General features: G+C 40.7%; 1 protein-coding gene and 1 long non-coding RNA gene across 2 annotated transcripts; one reads left to right on the top strand and one right to left on the bottom strand.

Moving 5' to 3' along the window:
* The first annotated feature begins 1,211 nt into the window (after nt 1-1,211).
* Nucleotides 1,212-10,243, top strand: LOC111868379 (failed axon connections). The gene is made up of 6 exons (XM_023858966.2): nt 1,212-1,443; nt 3,152-3,287; nt 3,791-3,928; nt 4,012-4,142; nt 6,495-6,672; nt 9,226-10,243. Exons 1-6 carry the CDS (start codon nt 1,256-1,258, stop codon nt 9,298-9,300), a joined length of 846 nt encoding a protein of 281 aa, XP_023714734.1. The 5' UTR covers nt 1,212-1,255; the 3' UTR covers nt 9,301-10,243.
* LOC117282625 lies at nt 9,895-17,155 on the bottom strand. The gene is made up of 2 exons (XR_004513438.1): nt 16,905-17,155; nt 9,895-11,091 (listed from the first exon to the last, which is right to left on the bottom strand). It is a non-coding gene; the product is annotated as an uncharacterized LOC117282625 (long non-coding RNA).
* Between the last annotated feature and the right edge of the window lie 2,386 nt (nt 17,156-19,541).

Raw genomic sequence — 19,541 nt, forward strand, 5'->3', positions numbered from 1 at the left:
TTCCCACTGCAGCAGTCCAGGTTTGATTCCAGGTCAGTCCATTGATTTGTAAGTTGGGTATTCACTGATAACTTCACTTTCTCTTCTTAGTCAACATTCCATCAGCTGTTTCACATATCCATTGATACTTACAGTTTTGTTAAGTAACCAACTTTGAAAAGCTGACCACTGTAAGCAGTGAAGTGGAACAAAATGCAGTGTCATGTGTGAAGTTTAATTCCCCCCTTTTGTCTCTCAGGTACAGCCTTTGTGCTAAGCCATTGTGTATACTACTATAGGTTGGGTGGAGAATTATAACCCTTTGCACTCAGCATAGCTGCTGGATTCATTCAGAGTGCTGACTTCCCGAGGCGCACATCATCAAAAATTTCCTGTGGTATAACAATGACTATCCATATGTCTTGAACTTGCAAGCTGACACTCTACACTGATTATTCATTATTTTTGCTTGTGTTCTGCATGCCCATGTGAGCCAACTTTACTGTATGAATATTAGGTATGAAGTGAACAATCAGGGTTTAATTCCCAGCAGAAGAGATTTGTCTGTTCTCTGCAGTTTCCAGATGGGCTCTGGGGCCCACCCAGCATCCCACATATCCAAATGATACCAGGGACTCATTTTCTTGGGAGGAAACATCAGCTAGTCATGAAGGTATTTACTTATCTCCATATAGTGCCAAGGTTAGGCATATGTGGAGGTATACGTTAACTCCCTTCATGTATGTGCGTGGAATGGTGCATAATTAAGCATGGGGACAGTTATACCGTTACCATTGATAAAAAAATTAAAAAAAAAATACACCATGAAGACATATGCAGGAGTGGATGCATAGATCCATGTTTTCTTGTCCTCGGCACTAGTCAGAGATGATTGATAAGCTTTACCCATGGGGAAAGGGCCCCCGGTACTCATTGGATAGGAGGCAGGGTGGGCCTCAGAGACAGTCTTGATTATGTGGAGAGGAGAAAATTCTTGTCCCTGCCAGGACTTGGAACTCTGACCCCTCGGTCATCCAGCCAGTAGCCAGTCGCTAAACCAACTGCGCTAACCTGGCTGTTAGTGTACTGATTATAAGATTACAAAAAACAGGATATGGACTTTTTGAACATTAGATTGCAGATGAGAGTCTGTAGATCTATGTTATCAAAATAATACTTTTCCTGATGGATCTGTGACAAGGAGCTCAAAACTGTGGGTCTAAAACTTGGATGAGAATTTTAATAGAATGTTCATTTACAGAATGTGGACCACAAGATGAAGTTTCGGTCAAAAAAGGGTCTGCTCCCTTTTGTTGAGCTCAATGGTGAGGAGATTGCAGACAGTGCTATTATCCTTAAAGAACTGGGTCAGCGGTTCGAGAAGGACTTGGATGCAGGCCTCAACAATGACCAAAAGAATGTCTCACATGCAATGATATCCATGATTGAGAACCATCTGGTGTGGTGAGTATTTTGCAACATGGCAACAGCTATCCCTGTAAGAGGCTGTGAAGGCCCATAGGGTTGTGAGACGTTGAGGGTCCCACATTATCTAGACAGTCAGCTCAAAGATGACGGTAAGGTTGTCAGCCTTATGCACACTTTACTCCCCAGGAAAATTATTTAATTAATTCCTGGTACTCATTTCTGTTAGAGGCTGAGTAAACCCCAGGGCCTAGTGTGGCTGGAAGGATTAGGTCAACTGAAAAAATTCCAATTACCCCATCAGGACATGAACCCGCGACCTTACGGCTTGTAGCATAGCCCCTCAACCAACTACACTACCGCTGCCCCCAGTCGAATATTGAGAACCAGTGCTGTAACTCTCAATATTTGACTGATATTTCCGAAGCTTCTTATTTGTTCATCTGCTAATTCTTGTTTACCCCTTCTCTCGTAACATCAGACAACTCATGCTGATTACATCTGCCAACCGAAAAATCTGCCTTTCAGACAAATAGAGGATCCCTCCCATGAGACAGAAAAATGAAACTAAAACTAGCTGAAGTCTTGCAGTACATCTTCATGCTAAGTTACACACTTCTGTGTTCTTTCTGCTGACCAGCAATAATCTACCTTCGGATGATCACTTCTTCTGAATTTTGGATTTACACTCAAGTGGCATCTGTGCCAAATTTCTGTAAGCATTTGTTGTTTCCATTACTAATGTTCAGCATGCCTTAGTTTCTTACCTGTCCTTGTAGTGGTGTTGGCTGGATTAGATGGTTGAGAGGTGGGAGTATTGAATGAGGGGATGACAACAACAGTTGTATCTCCACAAATCCGAGATTGAAGCAATGTCTAATTGAAAGTAAATGTGGAGTTATGCCTGCAATTAAAATTCTTCAAGGAGTAATTAAGAAAGGAACGAGGTGGTTATATCATTCACTGTACCATACACAGTGATTCTCTCAAAGGCCCTGAATTGATAATTACAAACTGTTGAATACTTTCATAGTGAAAACAAAACTTGGAAGCACTTTGAAGTGTGTAACACCTAGATTCTAAAGAGTTCTGATATTGATGTGTAATACTCAGAATTACTGAGTTTCTGGATGTTTTCCCTTGTCCAGTATTGCAGAAAATAGAAAACACAACGTTTTGGAAACCGGGCCTGTTTCCAAAACGTCTTTTCTAATTTATAGAATATCGAACGATGGACAAAGTCCAAAAGCCCATTGATTCTGAGTCTGTAACACTTATCTAGTGCTTGCCTGTTTGGTTTGCATCATATCCTTCAGTCTGTGATGCTTGCAGCCATCCTGGCCACAGCATTCACAGACAGGAAGTGATGTGTAGGCATGTGTCTCCAGGGAAACCGGTCCCAAATATCTCCACATCTACTAAGGTATACATATACTCATCAAGCCTCATCTTCATCACTACATGATTGCATGATTTATAGTAATTATTTCATGGCATCCTTCAAATGAATCACTCTGTAGATAATGGCAGGTTCACGGCATCCTTCAAATGAATCACTTTGTAGATAATGGCAGGATTTGTAGAATTGTTCTGGCAGAAGTTTTCACTTCTAGAGTTAAGGGAAAATTGCTTTATGAACAGTGTGTTAAGAGTAAGGGGTGACCAGTACAACATCTGAGCAGTGTTAGGCGAAGATGATGTTTCTGTCGTGGAGATGTGTATCCAGTAGCTTCTGCCATGTCTGCAGGGTGGTGGCATGGTGGAGGACCAAGTATCCAGAGAATGTCATCAAGGGCTATAAGATGAATCTCCAGCACGCCTTGGGCACCAGGATCCCCAATGGAATACTCAATTTCTTCTTCAAGTATACATTTGCCCGTAAGGTAAGCTCAAGTGGAGAAGGCAGTCAATCAGGATCTGCCTACGCATGATGCTGCTTGACAGTGAAAATAGCAGTTGTTGTACTGAGGATGTAGAAAGAAGACACATGAATTAACTGCCACCACATCTCCCTTGAGCTGTTATGCTCCCTCCACCTGCATACTTCCCTATATGTTCCTCCAGTCAGCAGGCATTGTGTTTACACGAATGTTGACAGTGATAACCTACACCGGCAGCAAGGGTGTTCAGTTAGTTTACTTAAGCCAGAGGGGGCTAGAGGGGAACAGGGAGGATGCATATCATCATCCCCACCGTACATGGAACTTTTCTGTGGAAAAATAAGGAAGGTTAATGATGAACATGCCATTCTCACATGGCCTGACATGAGATGTTTCTTTTCCATGTTACTGTGTATAATGTGTTGAACAATGCAGCAGGTGGAATATGAAGTTTTTTGCACTGTAACTTCATTCTTATTTCTGATATACATTTGAATCATTTACAGGGTGCCAAGAAGGTAAAAGCACAAGGTATGGGTGTGCACAAACCGGAGGAAATCATAGAGTTTGGCCAGAATGACCTCAAGGTTCTGTCCGACATGCTGGCTGACAAGCCATTCTTTTTTGGTGATGAACCCACTATAGTGAGTACCAAGAGATATGATGATAGATACATGTAGGATTTTCTTGAAGATGGGTTCTTCTTATTGTTGCTTCTGTGTTACAGTTGGACATTGTGGCATTTGCTAGCCTGGCACAGGTGTACTTTATTGACAAGGAGGTACAGTACTCACTAAGGGACTACATGCAGGAGAGCTGTCCCAATCTGGTGGGACATGTGAACAGAATGAAAGAGAGGTATGTAACACACACATCTTGCCTGGTGATTCCATGCTTTGTTTTCATCTGACATTTCAGGAAGGTGGGAATACATCATTACAGTATTGTCACAGTTTTTAATGACTGGATTGGTAATTTGATTTATTGAATTCTTGCAACTTGTAACTACATTTAATTACAGTGCTCTTGCTAATTCACACACTCAACTTCTCACAATGGCACACTCCAAGTCTTCCCATTGTGCATTGTCTTCACCAGTAGCCTGGTAACGGATCGCGACAGTATTCTTTTCAACTCATGTTACCAGCTGGTGTCTATTTCACACCAAACCCATGGCACAAACCCACATTCTTGACTGTCCACTCACTGGCCATCCCTGGCTCTCACATTGGCTGGCTGGCTAATCTGGTCCACTTATATCGCCTCGGTACTGACTCAGTAGAAAACACCAAGTTGCCTCTTATTGGTCCAAGAATTCACTGTTGTGATATCATGTGTTTATTGCTGCGGAGAGGTGTTTATCGTGCCATACCTTAGTAATGGACGACTTTTCTTGCTAAGCCTTTCATGTTTAGAGCTCAACATTATTAAAATACAGGCATTAAATTTGGAAATATCAGATGATACTTAGTCTAAAATCAGTTTCCCCACATTACATACTAATTTCCTGCTTGGGTCACCTCTTCTGTCCTGAAGATGCGTGCAGCACATTCCTTCAGAGTGCTGGTGCATTCACTCTGTTATTCCTTTGAGATTGTATAAAAATCCCATTTGTTTAATTATCACAAAAATGCCATCATGATTGGCATGATGAAATTTGTATTTCATTTTTCTCTACCTGTTTTTTCCCTAAATATTTTTTGCTTTGAGTAATATTTAGTGAGTTGTGTGTGAGATTTTCATGGAAACACATATAGGTCATTATGTAAAGTGTCCATTATTGTTGTCTGATGTTAACACAAATTGAAATGCATCAATAAATGGTAGTTGAACTTCCTGGTATCAGATTTCATGAAAATATCTCTTTAGTTGTTTCATGTGTACAGAGAGCAGTTTTAGTAGATGCTCTGCAGGCATGTAAATGCACCTAAACATGGTAGCCAGAAAAGGACTAGTCAAATAGATATAGAATCCCTCATCACTATTTTGTTCATGATTTCCAACTGCAGTAAGTAATGTAGGTATATTTCATATGAGCTGTGCTGTGATTAGCCTGACTTGTCAACTACACTACTGCCAAGCCATGGTAACACAGCTAGCGTGACACGTCACAATATATTTGTTGACTAGAAATCTCAGTTTTGTGAAAACAATATAACTACTAGGGGCGTTCTGTAAATAATGCCTCCTATTCTTTTGTGTTAATATGTAACATCTGAGATGGATGTTGTTGGTGTTGTAGTAAAGGTTGAACCTTCCCGCCAATCTACTGTTAGTTTGGTTGTTGTGCGACAGATAGCAACAGCAGAGCAGTCTACCAAAATGGTGTCTGACATAGAAGTGCATATGAAACAGATGTGTTATTGAATTTCTCACTGCCAAACAAATTGTACCCTCTGACATCCATCGACACTTGCTAAAGGTGTACGGAGACAGTACAGTGGAAGTCAGCACAGTGAGGCGGTGGGTAGTGCGTTTCAACAGAGGCGAAAGTGAAGTGCACGATAAGCCACGCCCTGGGCGTCCCTGCTCAGCTGTCACTCCTCACAATGAACAGCGCCTCATCCATACAGATCAGTAGATAACGACCAGGGACTGTCAATTCTGAACGCTACAAAATGACGCTGACTAAGCTGAAGGCCCGCATTTCCCGAGTCAGGCCAAAGAAGCAGACAACCTTTTGCTAGCAACACAATAACACTAGACCCCATACAAGTTTGGCGACCACCGCGCACATTGCAAAGTTTGGCTGGACTGTCCTACCACATCCACCTTATAGCCTCGGTTTAGCACCTTCAGACTTCCATCTCTTTGGGCCTAAGAAAGATGGACTACGTGGGCAACACTTTCCAGGCAATGATGCTGTCATTGCAGCTGTAAGAAGTGGCTAGCCTCTGCTGGCGCAGACTTTTACAGGCACAGCATACAGGCTATTGTTCATCGCTGGCAAAAGTGCATAACAAATGGTGGTGATTATGTGGAAAAATAACTAAGTAGCTGAAATCTTGATCTATTTAACTGCATTATTATGCTTTCTGTATCTGTTGTAGTTTTCTTTAAAAAAAATTGGAGGCATTATATACGGAATGCTGTAATATTAAAGACATGTGGGGCACAGAGGATGTGCAGTTTGTGACCCAGTGTTGAAGTACTCCAAATTGTTCAGTATTCAAGGATGGCTGTACTTTGATAATGTGCATATTATTGCAGGTGTTTCCCTGACTGGGAGGACATCTGCAAGACACTGGACCTCAATTCTCATTTGCCCAAACCACCCCTAGAGGAGAAAGAGAACAAGGAGGAGAAAAAGAAGGAGAAGGAAGAGAAAGAAGGTGACAAGGAGATCGAAAAAGAGATGGCAAAGGACTTTGAAAAGGTGATTGAAAAGGTGAGGCATGTTTTTGCTTTACTATGTATGAGAAGATATGGTGAGAAAAAGATATCAGTCCTAAGATTTTCATGGATGCTGTCAGCCACCCAAATAAGGAAGAAGTGGATTTTTGAATGCTGTCTGCGCGTGTCTATGCGTCCATGTGTACACACCTTGCTAGCACCTGAATGATTATGTTTTATTCATATTTGTTCAAGAATTTATACTTCCTAGGTTGGTAACCCTGTGAATCTGAACATTCAAAACCGAACATGATTATTTTCCTGAGTGGCCATAATGGTAAATTTTTATTAAATTTCAATATTTTGTGGAGACCATCATCATCAGTAATCTGTCAGACGACAGGTCCACGGTCTCTTCCAAAACAATTCCTCCACTTAATGCGATCTAGAGCTTTCTCCTTCAAATGACAGTATCCTCTTCTGTCCCCAAGGTCATCCAGCATCTTCTTACGTCTTCTTCCTCGTCTTCTTGTCACTTCTATCCGCCCATCTATCTTTCCTTCGATAGCTTCTTTTAGAAGGCAGTTTCTGCGTAAAACATGACCAATCCAATTAGCCTTCCGTTTTCTTATTTCATGTAGGATATTCCTCTGCTCACTGACTCTAATTAACACTTCTTCATTTCTCACATAATCGGTCCAACTGATCTTCTCCATTCTTCTCCAACACCACATTTCGAAACTTTCCAGATGTTTCTGATCTACTGCCCTAAGTGTCCATGTTTCAGCCCCATACAGAGCTATGCTCCAAATGTAGCATTTCACTAGTTTCTTCCTCAAATTTAAGTCCAATTTGCTGGTAAAAAGATTCTTCTTCTTGCTAAATGCAGCTTTTGCCATGGCAATCCTGGATTTAATTTCACAAGTACACCTTCCATCATCTGTTAACAAGCTACCCAAATATTTAAAACATTTCACATTCTCCACTTGTTTTTGGTCTATCTTTATTGTGACTGGGGTTGGTTGTCTCGAAATTTTCATTACTTTTGTTTTCTCCACATTCATTTCCATGCCATAGCACCTTCCAATTTCAATTAGTCTATCAATCATGCCCTGTAGCACAGTTTCTTCCTTAGCCATTAACACAAGGTCATCTGCATATTTCACAGTTTGAATAATTTGCCCTCCTACTTTGAAGTCACCGAGCCCATCCAGAGCTTCCTTGGTAAGGCATTCGCTGTACAAGTTGAACAGAATTGGTGATAAACAGCATCCTTGTCGAACTCCTCTTCCAATCTGCACACTTCCTGTCTCCCCCCTGTCCAGTCGTACTCTAACTTTCTGATCCATGTACAATTTGCTAATCAATCTTCTTTCATGCCAATCGATACCTGTTTCTTTCAGGATCTGCATTAATTTGGTCCAGTTTACCCGGTCAAATGCCTTCTGCCAGTCTATGAAGCAAACACACAGTTCTTCATCTATCTCCAAAGTTCGTTCCGCTATAATTCTCATCATCCCAATTGCATCCCTGGTTCCTTTTCCTCTTCTAAATCCAAACTGATCTTCTCCAAGTACATCCTCTATTTTCCTTTCAATTCTTCTTTTAAGTATCTTTGCTATTATCTTTGCTGTATGTGCAATAAGGCTTATTGTGCGATGGTCGCTGCATTTTGTAGCTTTTGTCTTTTTCTTTAAGGCAATCATTGTAACTTCTGTAAAGTCCTTGGGCCACTCTCCACTTTCATATATGGTGTTCATTAGTTTTGTCAGTGTTTTCAAACCACCTTCTCCCAGTAACTTAAGCACATCTCCAGGTACATCATCATCTCCTGTAGCCTTTCCCTTCCTCATTTCCTTGATAGCTTTTTCCACCTCACTTTGTAAAATATATGGTCCTTTCTCGTCTGTATCTACTTCTTCTTCCGGTTCAACTTCTAAGGTTTCTGGCCGATTAGGTCAATCGTATAGTTCTGTAATATAATTTTCCCAAATTTTCAGCACTTCCCTCTGATCTACTAATCTATTCCCCTGGGAGTCTTCGATGCCAATATTTTGAATCACGTGATTCTCTTTCCATCCTAGTTCTTTTGTCTTGTACATCAAATCATAACGTCCTGTCCTTTGAAATTCTATAATCTCATTACATATCTTCTCAAGATATTCCTTTTTGGCCCTGTCTGTGGCTCTTTTCAATTCATTCCTCAGTCTCCTGTATTTCCTCCTGCCTTCTTCATTGTTTACATTCTTCCATTTCCTTCGCTCCTCCATTTTACTCATCATCTCCTGTGTAATCCTGAAATATAGTGACATGTAGTTTCTTCAGAAAAGTACTGGTATTTGCATTAGTGTCATGAAGGTGAATTGTCAGTTTTATAAAATTGGCTTTACTGGTATGATGGATTTCATTGTTGTTCAGTAACTAACAGTGTGGTCTGCTGAGCTAGAGTCAGTTTCTTTTCGAAGGTAGTATGCTCAAGGTCAGTTGTATATGTGACTAATGTGTAGTGTTTTTGCACCATTTTTATTGTTTGATTGTCTAAGCAGAGAAACACTGATGGTATTGTAAGTGTGGCTATACTGATGCCAAAATTATGTTGTGTTTGCAGTCTGAAAAGGAGGAAAAGGAAGTGGAGAAGGATGTGGAAGAGAACAAACAGAAAGAGGAGAAGGAGACAAAGTGAAGTTGTCTGCCCCCTTGCTGTGGTGGTGCTGTACACTTTTGAGTTCATTCTGGTGCAAAACAATGAAGAAAAGAAATTACAAACACGTTTTATATAAGCATTTTTGAAATAATGAAATTTTGAGGGTTATTTGTGTAGCTTTTTGTAAAAAAGACAAAAATGAATGAATTTCTTATGTCTACATGTCTCGATTAGAACAATTTGATGGTTGTTTCCCCATTTGAACTTTTTGCGAGGTGTCCATCATTCCACTTTGCCTTCTCAATGTAATGCGACGCGGACGACACCAGGTAGCCTGTGTTGTACCCACCCATCCCTGTCCGTGTTAGCTTGATTTGTGTGTTAACATCAATATGAATTGTTCACTAGGTGTAAGAAAGCAGTTTATTTTGAGAGCTGTACAGAAGCGAGTGGGGATTGTCTGGGACCAGCATACAGACTGCCAGCTGGAGGAGCCATGTTCCCGCAACCACTGACAGTGCTGGGAACTGGAACATGGTTCACATCACTGACCCCACAATTGTTCAAGGCAGCTGACAATTTTAAGAGAAAAATTATATATACAGAAATGAGGAAGCTGTTGTCTGCTGTCAGTGCACTTCCCCCTACAGATCACTTGGCTTGTTTTTATTGCTAGTGTAGGCATAGTTGTATACTTACTGAGATTTTATTGATTAAGAGAAATAGGAAAATGTCACATGAATTGTGATGTAAAAATACATATGGCATGACATAGTATGAGAGAAGTTATTATAATAAAATGTATGATATATATGTTTTATCGTGACTGTTGCCGCCACCGATGTCGGAAATGCATATCAAGGACTGTCCGACCACAATACTCAACGGCACGCCCGTAATAATTACTATATATTGGCTTCTTTTTGCTTTGTAAGCTGTAATTAAAAGAATTGCCCAATAAAGATGAAATATCTTGATTTAATTGAAGTTGTTGTCTGTGTGATACACCTGTGTGGCTGACATTTGTGTTCCTTAGTTATGTTGAGCATTTCTTCCCATTTGTACTACATGTGGCTAACTTAGTTACAGTAAATGCGCTTTTTCTTCTCCAAAAATATGTTTGCTAATACTGTTGTGCTCTGTTTTAGGCTGGAGGTTGAAATTTGCAATGCAGTGGCAGATGTACAGTTTTTGACAAGTTTGCCAATGTATTGGTTGACCAACACACTGATTACAGTTGATGTGTTGGGTAGGTTGCTAGTTTAGAACTGAAGCTGCAAGACAATGTAATGCTGATGCAAGTAAGGCAGCTGTAAAATGAATAACAAGAGATTAGTCTCACAGGCGATTTTCTTGACATTTGGTAAGTCTGTGTCTGTTTTCAAGTGGCATGTAAATCATTCCAAACTTAATTTGTCTGAAACAAAGTGACAATGATAGAGTACCAGTAAAATTTTATAGTATTGGTTTCAAGTTCCCGTGTATGTGTATGTAGGAGGAATTTCATCATGTTTCCTTGAATCAAATTGGTATGTTTGCTAGAATGGGTTTCAAAATGTTGATTATTCTTTTGACCAGCTCAGCCATGTTTTTTTGTATTGTACAATAATATTTTGCTTATTCACCCTCCACAAGACACTAAAGGGTGTGAAGTGGCAGCACCAACATTACCAGCAGATGGTTTGGAATGCACCAGTTTCTTGCCTTCAGCACACTATAACGTAATCCTGTAGAGATGGACAAAAGCGACTTGGTTTCTCCATTCCCTCTCCTGCTGTCATGCAGCTAGTTAGCAAAGCCATCTGGGTGAAGGCATTATATGCATTGTGCCTAGGGAATACAAAAAATGTCAACTTCACAGTGGATTTTACAATGCTATGCTGAACTTTACTCTTGCCCATGTCATGTTCCCACTAAAATAATAAATACATTTGTTATGCCAAAAGGAATGTCTTTTTTTGACAACAGACTTTGTGAGTTTCATAGTATCTGTAGTTTGTCAGCTTTAACCAGTAATTTTATTGTTGTCACTTGTGTGAATTCAATTTTTCTTTATTCAGTTTTTGACTTAAATGACATTATGTTGGGGAAATGACAGTTATTACAAGAATTAAAATTACCACTATTTTAGACGCTGTCATGTGTAGGGGGTCAGCATGATTTACAGATGGGTTTTGGATTGGATGATTGTATATATTGACACATTTACATTCAGCTCATAATTACAAGTAATACAGTGCTATTGCTGATCTACACACTATACAGTTCACCGTTGCGCACGCACACACGCGCGCGCTCACACTAGGGTTCTCAGTCTTCACTAGTCTTATGCTGGCAACAGATTTATAACAGTACTGCTGTCACTGCAGCACATATGAAGCCGCCTTTTCACAGTCTATTCATTTTTTACCATTATTCCTCAAGTATTCTGTCAACTCTGGAACTCGACTCAATTCTTTGCTGCAACTGCCAACTCTGGAACCGAGTCTCAAGTCTTATGTTACAGCCGATGGGCAGTCGGCCAGTTTGTCTTGGAATACTGTTAAAGCACCCATCGGGGGTTATGATCAGATTTTTATTACTGTCAGTTGTGCGTTTGTTGATGTGTGGCGCTCGCTTTGACAAAAGGATGGGCCTGTTGTTTGCAATTCCTGCTGGCCCTTGCAGGCGCACTCATTCTCAGGTTTGAGTCCTGTGGACTTGGTGACCATATTTTACTGTCTCAGATTTGAGACTTCCCTTTTCACCAGGTTTGAGTCCTGTGGACTTGGTGACCATATTTTACTGTCTCAGATTTGAGACTTCCCTTTTCACCACCTCCTACAACTCACAGGACTATGGTGGAGGTATTTGACTCCACCTGCACATGGGATAACTCCAAAACTCGACTGAACTCTTTGTTATAACCATTTTTCACGGACCAAACAGAAAACACCATTTCCAACAACCCCCTGTTATTGTATGCTTACTGCTCCCTTGCTTAGAAACAGGATCTTCTATTGTTGCATGTGTATTCACTGCTGTGGAAATGTGTTTACTGATTCATTCCCTAGAAACGGGTTGCATAACACCATTGTTTATTCTGTTATATAGCAATGGCTGTACTTGCTATAATACATTCATAACTAAAAGGTGTGAAAAATGCCTGTTTTGTTATAGTCGTCGAGCAAACTAGGTTGCTTTTTGCAAAACCATCTGTTATTTACACTCTGCTCATAAACTTAAAAGCCATAGTGCCTAGGGCTTGCAGAGTCTTAATACTGTCCAGTCTCTCCCCACAGTAAGGTGTGTGTTCTGTTTATTTACTTCAGAGTTTGTGTAGCTGATCTGCATACTGTTTATAATATAAATGAGTCTGTTTCTCATGATGTTAACCCTATTTCAGAACTGCTCGTTACTTAATTTGGCTTTAGTGGGGAGAAAAATGTTTTAGCAAAAGTTGTAGAAAATGATGCAACACATTTTATATCCAGTATACATTCTCCACAAATCTTGTGGTTGTGAAGGTAGGCTGTGTCCACATTAGCAAGCCAAGGTTCGAGCCAAACTTCGAACCAAGCCCAGTCACGAGCATATGTTATAACTTTCCATGTGGCTCGCAGTTACGTTTGCCAACTATGGACGTGTTTAATGCTCGTGACAGGGTTTGGCTCAAAGCTCAGCTTGCTAATGTGGACACAGCCTTAGAGTGCATTTTCAGACTTTCATGTCACAATCGTGGCCGCCTCTGTTGCAGTAAATAGAAAACAAAAGGTCTCTGGAGGGTTTGGTATGTAAAGTAGGATTTATTTGATACATTTAATGTACCGTTCTATTGCAATATGACTGAAATATATTGTACATAGGTAAGTTTTGTTTATAGGATTTGAGGTTTTCACAGCAGTGGTTGCAAAGAGGTCTATCTTCTGGGATATATTCCAGTGTATTCTGTTGTAATTCAACCGATGATTTGGAGGAATATGTTTCCTTCATTTTCAGTTTGATGAATATGCCAAGCAAGAAACCAGTTTCATGTTGGTTTCTTGCTTGGCTTATTCTTTGACGCTGAAGATGGAGGTGACATACTCCTCTAACACAATGGTTGCTTTCAAAGGGTTACTCAGCATTATGCCCCAGAGTATATGACTTTTAGTCATTTGCTAAGTGACTGCTCTTTTTTTGATCTATTGAGGTTAAAGGTGTGTATTTCGGTATAGGTCCTTGTACCACATACGTCCCAAAAGTAGTGTGACAGCAGAAAATTAAATTTTCTTGTATGTGGTTCTCAAATATCTTGTTATATTTATAGAATTTCAGATGCATTGTCAGTAGTTAGGAAAAGAAGTACAAAAAGGAATGGATGTAGAAAAATTATTGGTATGCTTAATAACAAAATTTGATAATGTTCTGTTATATGTCAGTGAAAAAGGTTTAGACATAGAAATTTGTAAGAATATCTCTGGGTTAATTCTAAGTTACTGAAGTTCCTTAACTTTCAAACAACATGAATAGAATATTTTATGATGCCCATATTGAAAAATGAAAATTCAAGCCTGGTCATGCATGTAGTTGATTGTCTGCTTCTATTGAGTCTTCTGCATCCCATATAAAACTTTGAAACATTAGTCATTTTAATTTTCTTTTGTAATCTCCCACAGTAAGGACGTTCCAGACAAGATAAGCATACCAAGCCTAATTAGGATAGTGTATAAAACTATTAGACTATCGGGAGAAGGTAAACTGCGTGTAACGAAAAGAATAAGCCATAGAGACTTTAATCATGAGAATATTATATATATAAACAAGCAGTACGTACGATAAAACATAGCTAATAATGATAATGATTCAATTCAATTCTTGTTTATTAACGTGCAAGCATAACAAGCTTAACAGCCCAGAGGCCAAATACACAACAAAAAACATACAAACTATAAAATAAGGCAGTTTTATGATAATAATAATAATAATAATAATAATAATGTCACGTAATATATGTGACTATAGACGAGGTTTGGATTTGTGACTTGATTTGTTGACCATTTATACACTCACGACTCGTGACTACAATAATTACATCGCCATCGCTGATCTCAAAATTTTACAGTTCACTGTTCCACGTACACACACATGCACGCGCACGCACACACACACACACACACACAGAGCCACAGACACACACACACACACTAGTGTTCTCAGTCTGTTACGCTCTCCATTAGTCGTATCCTAGTAACGGCATATAATAGTGGATATTCTTCAGCTTCTGTGTTCCCTTCGTTACTGTCTGGTGAATATCTCACAATTTTATTAAGTCTTCTCTTCACATACTCTGTTGAGTGCAGTTTGGCTGTCAGATACAATGTAGATGTTCCTATTTCTTTAGTTCCTATCTAGAATCTCCATAATACATGACTTAATGGCATATACTTCTGCCTGGAATACTGTCGTGTACTGCCCAAAGCTGAAACTAAGTTTCCGCCACATGCCATAGCAGAACACACCAGCTTATTTATCTTGAAACCATCTGTATACCAGATCAGACCCCCTTTTCTATCAGGCCGAAACCCGTCTTCCCATTCATTCCTATCGGGAAATCTGACTGTGAAGGGTTTTTCATATACATGTCTCAGTATCATTTTGTCAGACCCCATTTGTAATATGGGTTCTTTTTTCATGTCTTTGAGTTTTGTATGCATGGCCGAAACCATCGGATCTAGGTTTCCATTGTTCACTGCACTGCAGACTGTACATTCCTGCCCTGGCCTCTGCTTCCAACTGGTTATGCAGTGAGTGGAGTCCAAGGAGTGTCTCCAGTGCAGCTGTTGGAGATGTTCGAATTGCTCCTGTGATACCCACGCAAGCCAACCTTTGCAATTTGCTAAGATCTGCCTTGCTACTCTTCAGTTTAACTCTGGGCCACCATACTGTGGAGCCGTATGTAATTATGGGTCTTATAACCGCAGTGAATATTCCATGCGCAACGTGCAGCTGCAGTCCCCAAATTTTCCAAAAATGCTTCTGCATGTCAAAGAAACCTTATAGGCTTTATTGATGACCTTGTCCAGCTGCTTTTTCCATGCCAGTCCTTGTCTAATACTAGACCAAGGTACTTGACATCGCTGGAGAACTGGATCGTCTTATTGAAGAGGGTCGGTTCCTTAAGGCCCTTCAGATTTCTTTTTTTGGTAAACGATATAATTACTGTCTTATTAGGATTGATGGAAATGCTTGTTCTTTCACACCATTGTTGGACCGTGTACATAGCTGTTTGAAGACGCTCTGATTCTGTCGAAAGGAATATTCCGTTTATGAGGATTGCTATGTCATCAGCATATCCTACTGTATAATACCCATCATCATTAAGTCCCCACAGGAGATCGTCAATGACCAGGCTCCACAGCAGAGGCGAGAGCATGCCCCCCTGCGGACACCCCCTAGACGAAGACGTCCCCAGGGTCTCTCTTGATAGTGTGGCAGCTGTAGTTCTGCTTTCCAGCATAGCACTGATCCATCTGCATATTGCAGGCTCTATACCATGCTTTCCAGCGGCCTGTTTGATTATATCAAATGAGGTTCTATTAAAAGCTCCCTCTATGTCAAGGAATGCTCCTAAGGCAATATCCTTGTGTTCAGTCGCAATTTCTATGCGTGTTACCACATTATGTAGTGCGCTTTTGGTAGATTTACCTGGTTGGTAGGCACGCTGGTTTCGGTGTAGAGGATATGTCCTCAACGCCCCGTCACTGAAACACCTATCCATTATTTTCTCCATCTTTTTCAAAAGGAAAGACGACAGGCTGATAGGACGAAAAGACTTATTATGCGGCATAGGTGTGGAACTAAGAGTTCTGCCCCATGCTGTAAAAGTGCCGGTACAATTTCATCTGTTCCCGCTGACTTGTATGGTCTAAGTGTATTCAGTGCCCATCTGATTTTGATTGGTTAATTATGATTTTGGCCAGGTTCCAGTCTACCCTATTTGTCTTGCTTTGGCAAGTGCCTTCCTGTTTGAGTATACGACCCGTTAGGCAGCTTAAGCTTGCTGACCTTGTTGGTCGCCTGTTTTGCCACGATTCTCATGAGTCTGGCACTGCCTGGTACATCACTGATCTCCTGGCAGTGCCTTCTCCATGAGGGTGGCTTGGCTTTCCTTATCTCTTTATGGAAACAGGTAAGAGCTCCTTATAGGTGCCCCACTGCCCTGTTCTTTAGCTGCATTAAACAGCCTTCTCGTTTTGGTTCTAAGCCCACTCAAGTGTTTATTCCACCAAGGCACTCTCCTTGGTTCGTGAATGGTCTAGCCGGATAATTCCTATTAAAGGACGAGATAATAGCCCATACAACTGGTCAACGGACCGATCAATATCCTTTATTGTGCGTATATTTCGTGAGATTGTCTCCAGATTTACTTTTAGGTCGTCTTTGTATGACTCCCAATTGGTTCTCTATGGATTCCCATAAGTAGCTTGAACTACTGTAATGCTGCTTATTTGAAAGCATATATATCTGTGATCCGATAGGGACAGCTCATCAGATACATGCCAATTACTGATCAGGTTTCCCATTTTATTGGTCCCGAGTGTCAGGTCAATAACCTCCTGCCTATTTCAAACCACAAAGGTAGGCTCGTTACCTTGGTTTAGAATATTAAGTTTTGACCTCACCAAATATTCCATGAGGCGTTCTTCTCTTGGGTTGATGTCAGTGCTTCCCCACACTCTGTGGTGAGCATTGTGGTCACACCCAATGATAATCTGCATTTTCCTAAGATGGCAATAGTCAGCGATGTCCCTCACTTCTTTGGAAAGTGGTGGTTCATATGAAAGGTAGGCTGAAGTGACGATGAGTTCCTCTCAGCCTCCGCCCGATGTGTATGTAATCCTCACTGTTGTTGTGTCTCTAGAACAGAACTCAAACAAGGGTAAAGCATTAATATCATTATTAACATATATATGCAATATATATAATTATATGAAATAAAAGTTTTTTCAAATCAGTTCTCTTATTTTTGTTTAAGTTCTGTATCCATTTGTAACTTACTTGACTTACCTACGTACTAGGGTGGTCAAATCAAAGCTGATGAATTCGATGGAGTATGTAGCACACATGAGATGAGAGGGAAATGCATACTAAGATCCAGAAGAAACTTGAAGAGAAAAGAGAAAAACTGAAAAATCTATATGCAGAAAGTAGGATAATATTAAGATAGATCTCTTAAATATTTGTTATGAGGGTGTGCACTACATTTGATTCAGGATATGAACAGTTGGTGGCGCTTGTTTTATTTCATTGTTTGCAGTTCCTTTCTTGACATTGTAGACAAGTGAGACGATGTAGCGTCGAATGAACGGATGACAGTGAAATGGGAAAAAATATGAAAGGAAACGACATGGGCTAATCTAAAGTGCAGTTCTTGCATTTATGTGGATGGACTTAGAGAAACCTTAGTCAAGTTAGCACGTGTACTGCCGAGACTCACACTAGGCGCTTATGAGTTTAAGTCTCATTTTACGACTGACGGTCAGTCGGTCAGTCTGTCTTAGCCTGAAGCACCCATCTGGGGCTTATGACTAGATCTTTATTACTGTTTGACAGAAACGGTCTTGTTTTCTTTGTGGGCGCCCTCTCTGACCAGAGGACGGGTCTATCTGTTGCATATGCTGCTGGTCCTCGCCAGCTCAGTCGTTCCCGGGTCCGGGTCCCTTAGTACTCGCCACCGACATTTGAGAGTTGTGACTAGTACAGCAGATCATGACAGAGTTCAATGGTGAAATGTCTGAAGAGGACAAAATAATGGCCATGAAATAAATGAAATAAAATGGCCACTAGTTCATAGGCCACGTAAAATCGTAGCATTTAATGCGAACGGCATTTGGAGGCAGCGCTATGAGGTCAGTAAACAGCTGCAAGACCTACGCGTAGATGTGGTCCTGTTTTCCGAGCCCATCTGAAACCTCGTGAGAGATTCTTTCTTCCAAATTACCACATTTATAGAACCGACCGCCACTCAGGCAGAAAACGCGGAACTGCCGTTGCAGTTAGAAAAAGCATCCCCCATAGCCATGTAGACCTACCACCCCTTGCTTCAGTAGAAGCGACAGGGGTCTGCATACAGATTGGTAAGGGTCAAATACTGCTTACAGCTGTTTATAAATCCCGAGGCACGGCCTGGAGTGATGCTGACATTTCGGAGCTCTTAAACTTGTAGACGTAATTCTATTTTGGTAGGTGAACTGAATACTAAGCACCCACTTTGGAATAGTAGAGTTTCAAACCCCTCAGGCTTGAAACTCGTGGATATATTTGATATGATTGATTTCGAAATCTCAGCACCACAGTGCCCCACTCCTTATTCCTCTACGGGAAATGGTGACGTGCTGGATATTGTGGTCCACCAAAATATCAGCATGTCAGATGTCATCGTCTCCGATATTTTGGATTCAGATCACCTACCAATAGTGTTCCACATACTGGATCATGTTAAAATTAGGAACCTAATGAAAAATTCACAGATTTGGAGGGGTTTCAAAGCTTCACCTCTGAGTTAATATCACCCAAAATAGAAATTAAGTCTGGGGTAGAAGCCGATAAAGCGGCGCGCGACTTTGCAACCTCTATTGCTTCGGCATACAAGGTGCGGCAATAAAGAAACCGGATTACTTTTATGACTCATTTCCGGCCACGTCGATGACGAAGAGGAGGGTAGGGCATTGACCCGTGGTCTTCCCTCTACCGTCACACAAAGTTTCATTCACGCGCATTGCTTAGTCTGGCCGCGACCATTGTTAGAAGCAGATCGTGTGTCTGAGCTCCGTCGGAATAATGCTGAGTGCTAATGTAGAACAACGTGTTAACAACAAATTCCTCACAAAACTTGGAAAATCTGCCACGGAAACTTACAATTTGTTGACAGAAGTATATGGTGATCAGTGTCTATCTCGCACGCAAGTTTTCGAGTGGTTTAAGAAGTTTATGAAGGGTAGGAAAAACGTCGGGAACGATCCAAAATCCACTGCGAAAACTCCAGAGAATGTGGAGAAGGTCGTTAGAATTGTTCGAAGAGATCGTCGACCAGGCATTCGAGCAATTTCTGAACTTACCAACCTCAATAAGGAAAGTGTTAGACCGATTTTGCACGCCGATCTGGGGGTGAAAAAGGTGTGCTAAAGTGGTGCCAAAAATCCTTACCCCCCCAGCAAAAGCAACATCGAGTGAATTGCTGTGTTGACACTCTTGAAAACATTGAAAATGATCTTGATTTCTTCCAAAACGTAATTACGCGTGACGAAACTTGGATTCTT

Source organism: Cryptotermes secundus, unplaced genomic scaffold, assembly GCF_002891405.2.
Source record: "Cryptotermes secundus unplaced genomic scaffold, Csec_1.0 scaffold3423, whole genome shotgun sequence".
Lineage (NCBI taxonomy): Eukaryota > Metazoa > Arthropoda > Insecta > Blattodea > Kalotermitidae > Cryptotermes > Cryptotermes secundus.

What these genes read in the sequence shown, in the direction of transcription:
- LOC111868379 (XM_023858966.2), top strand. Translation starts at nt 1,256, where the DNA reads ATGAAGTTTCGGTCAAAAAAGGGTCTGCTCCCTTTTGTTGAGCTCAAT. An exon ending in ATTGAGAACCATCTGGTGTG is followed by an intron (nt 1,444 to 3,151) that starts GTGAGTATTTTG and finishes CCATGTCTGCAG; the next exon opens with GGTGGTGGCATGGTGGAGGA. An exon ending in TTGGTGATGAACCCACTATA is followed by an intron (nt 3,929 to 4,011) that starts GTGAGTACCAAG and finishes TCTGTGTTACAG; the next exon opens with TTGGACATTGTGGCATTTGC.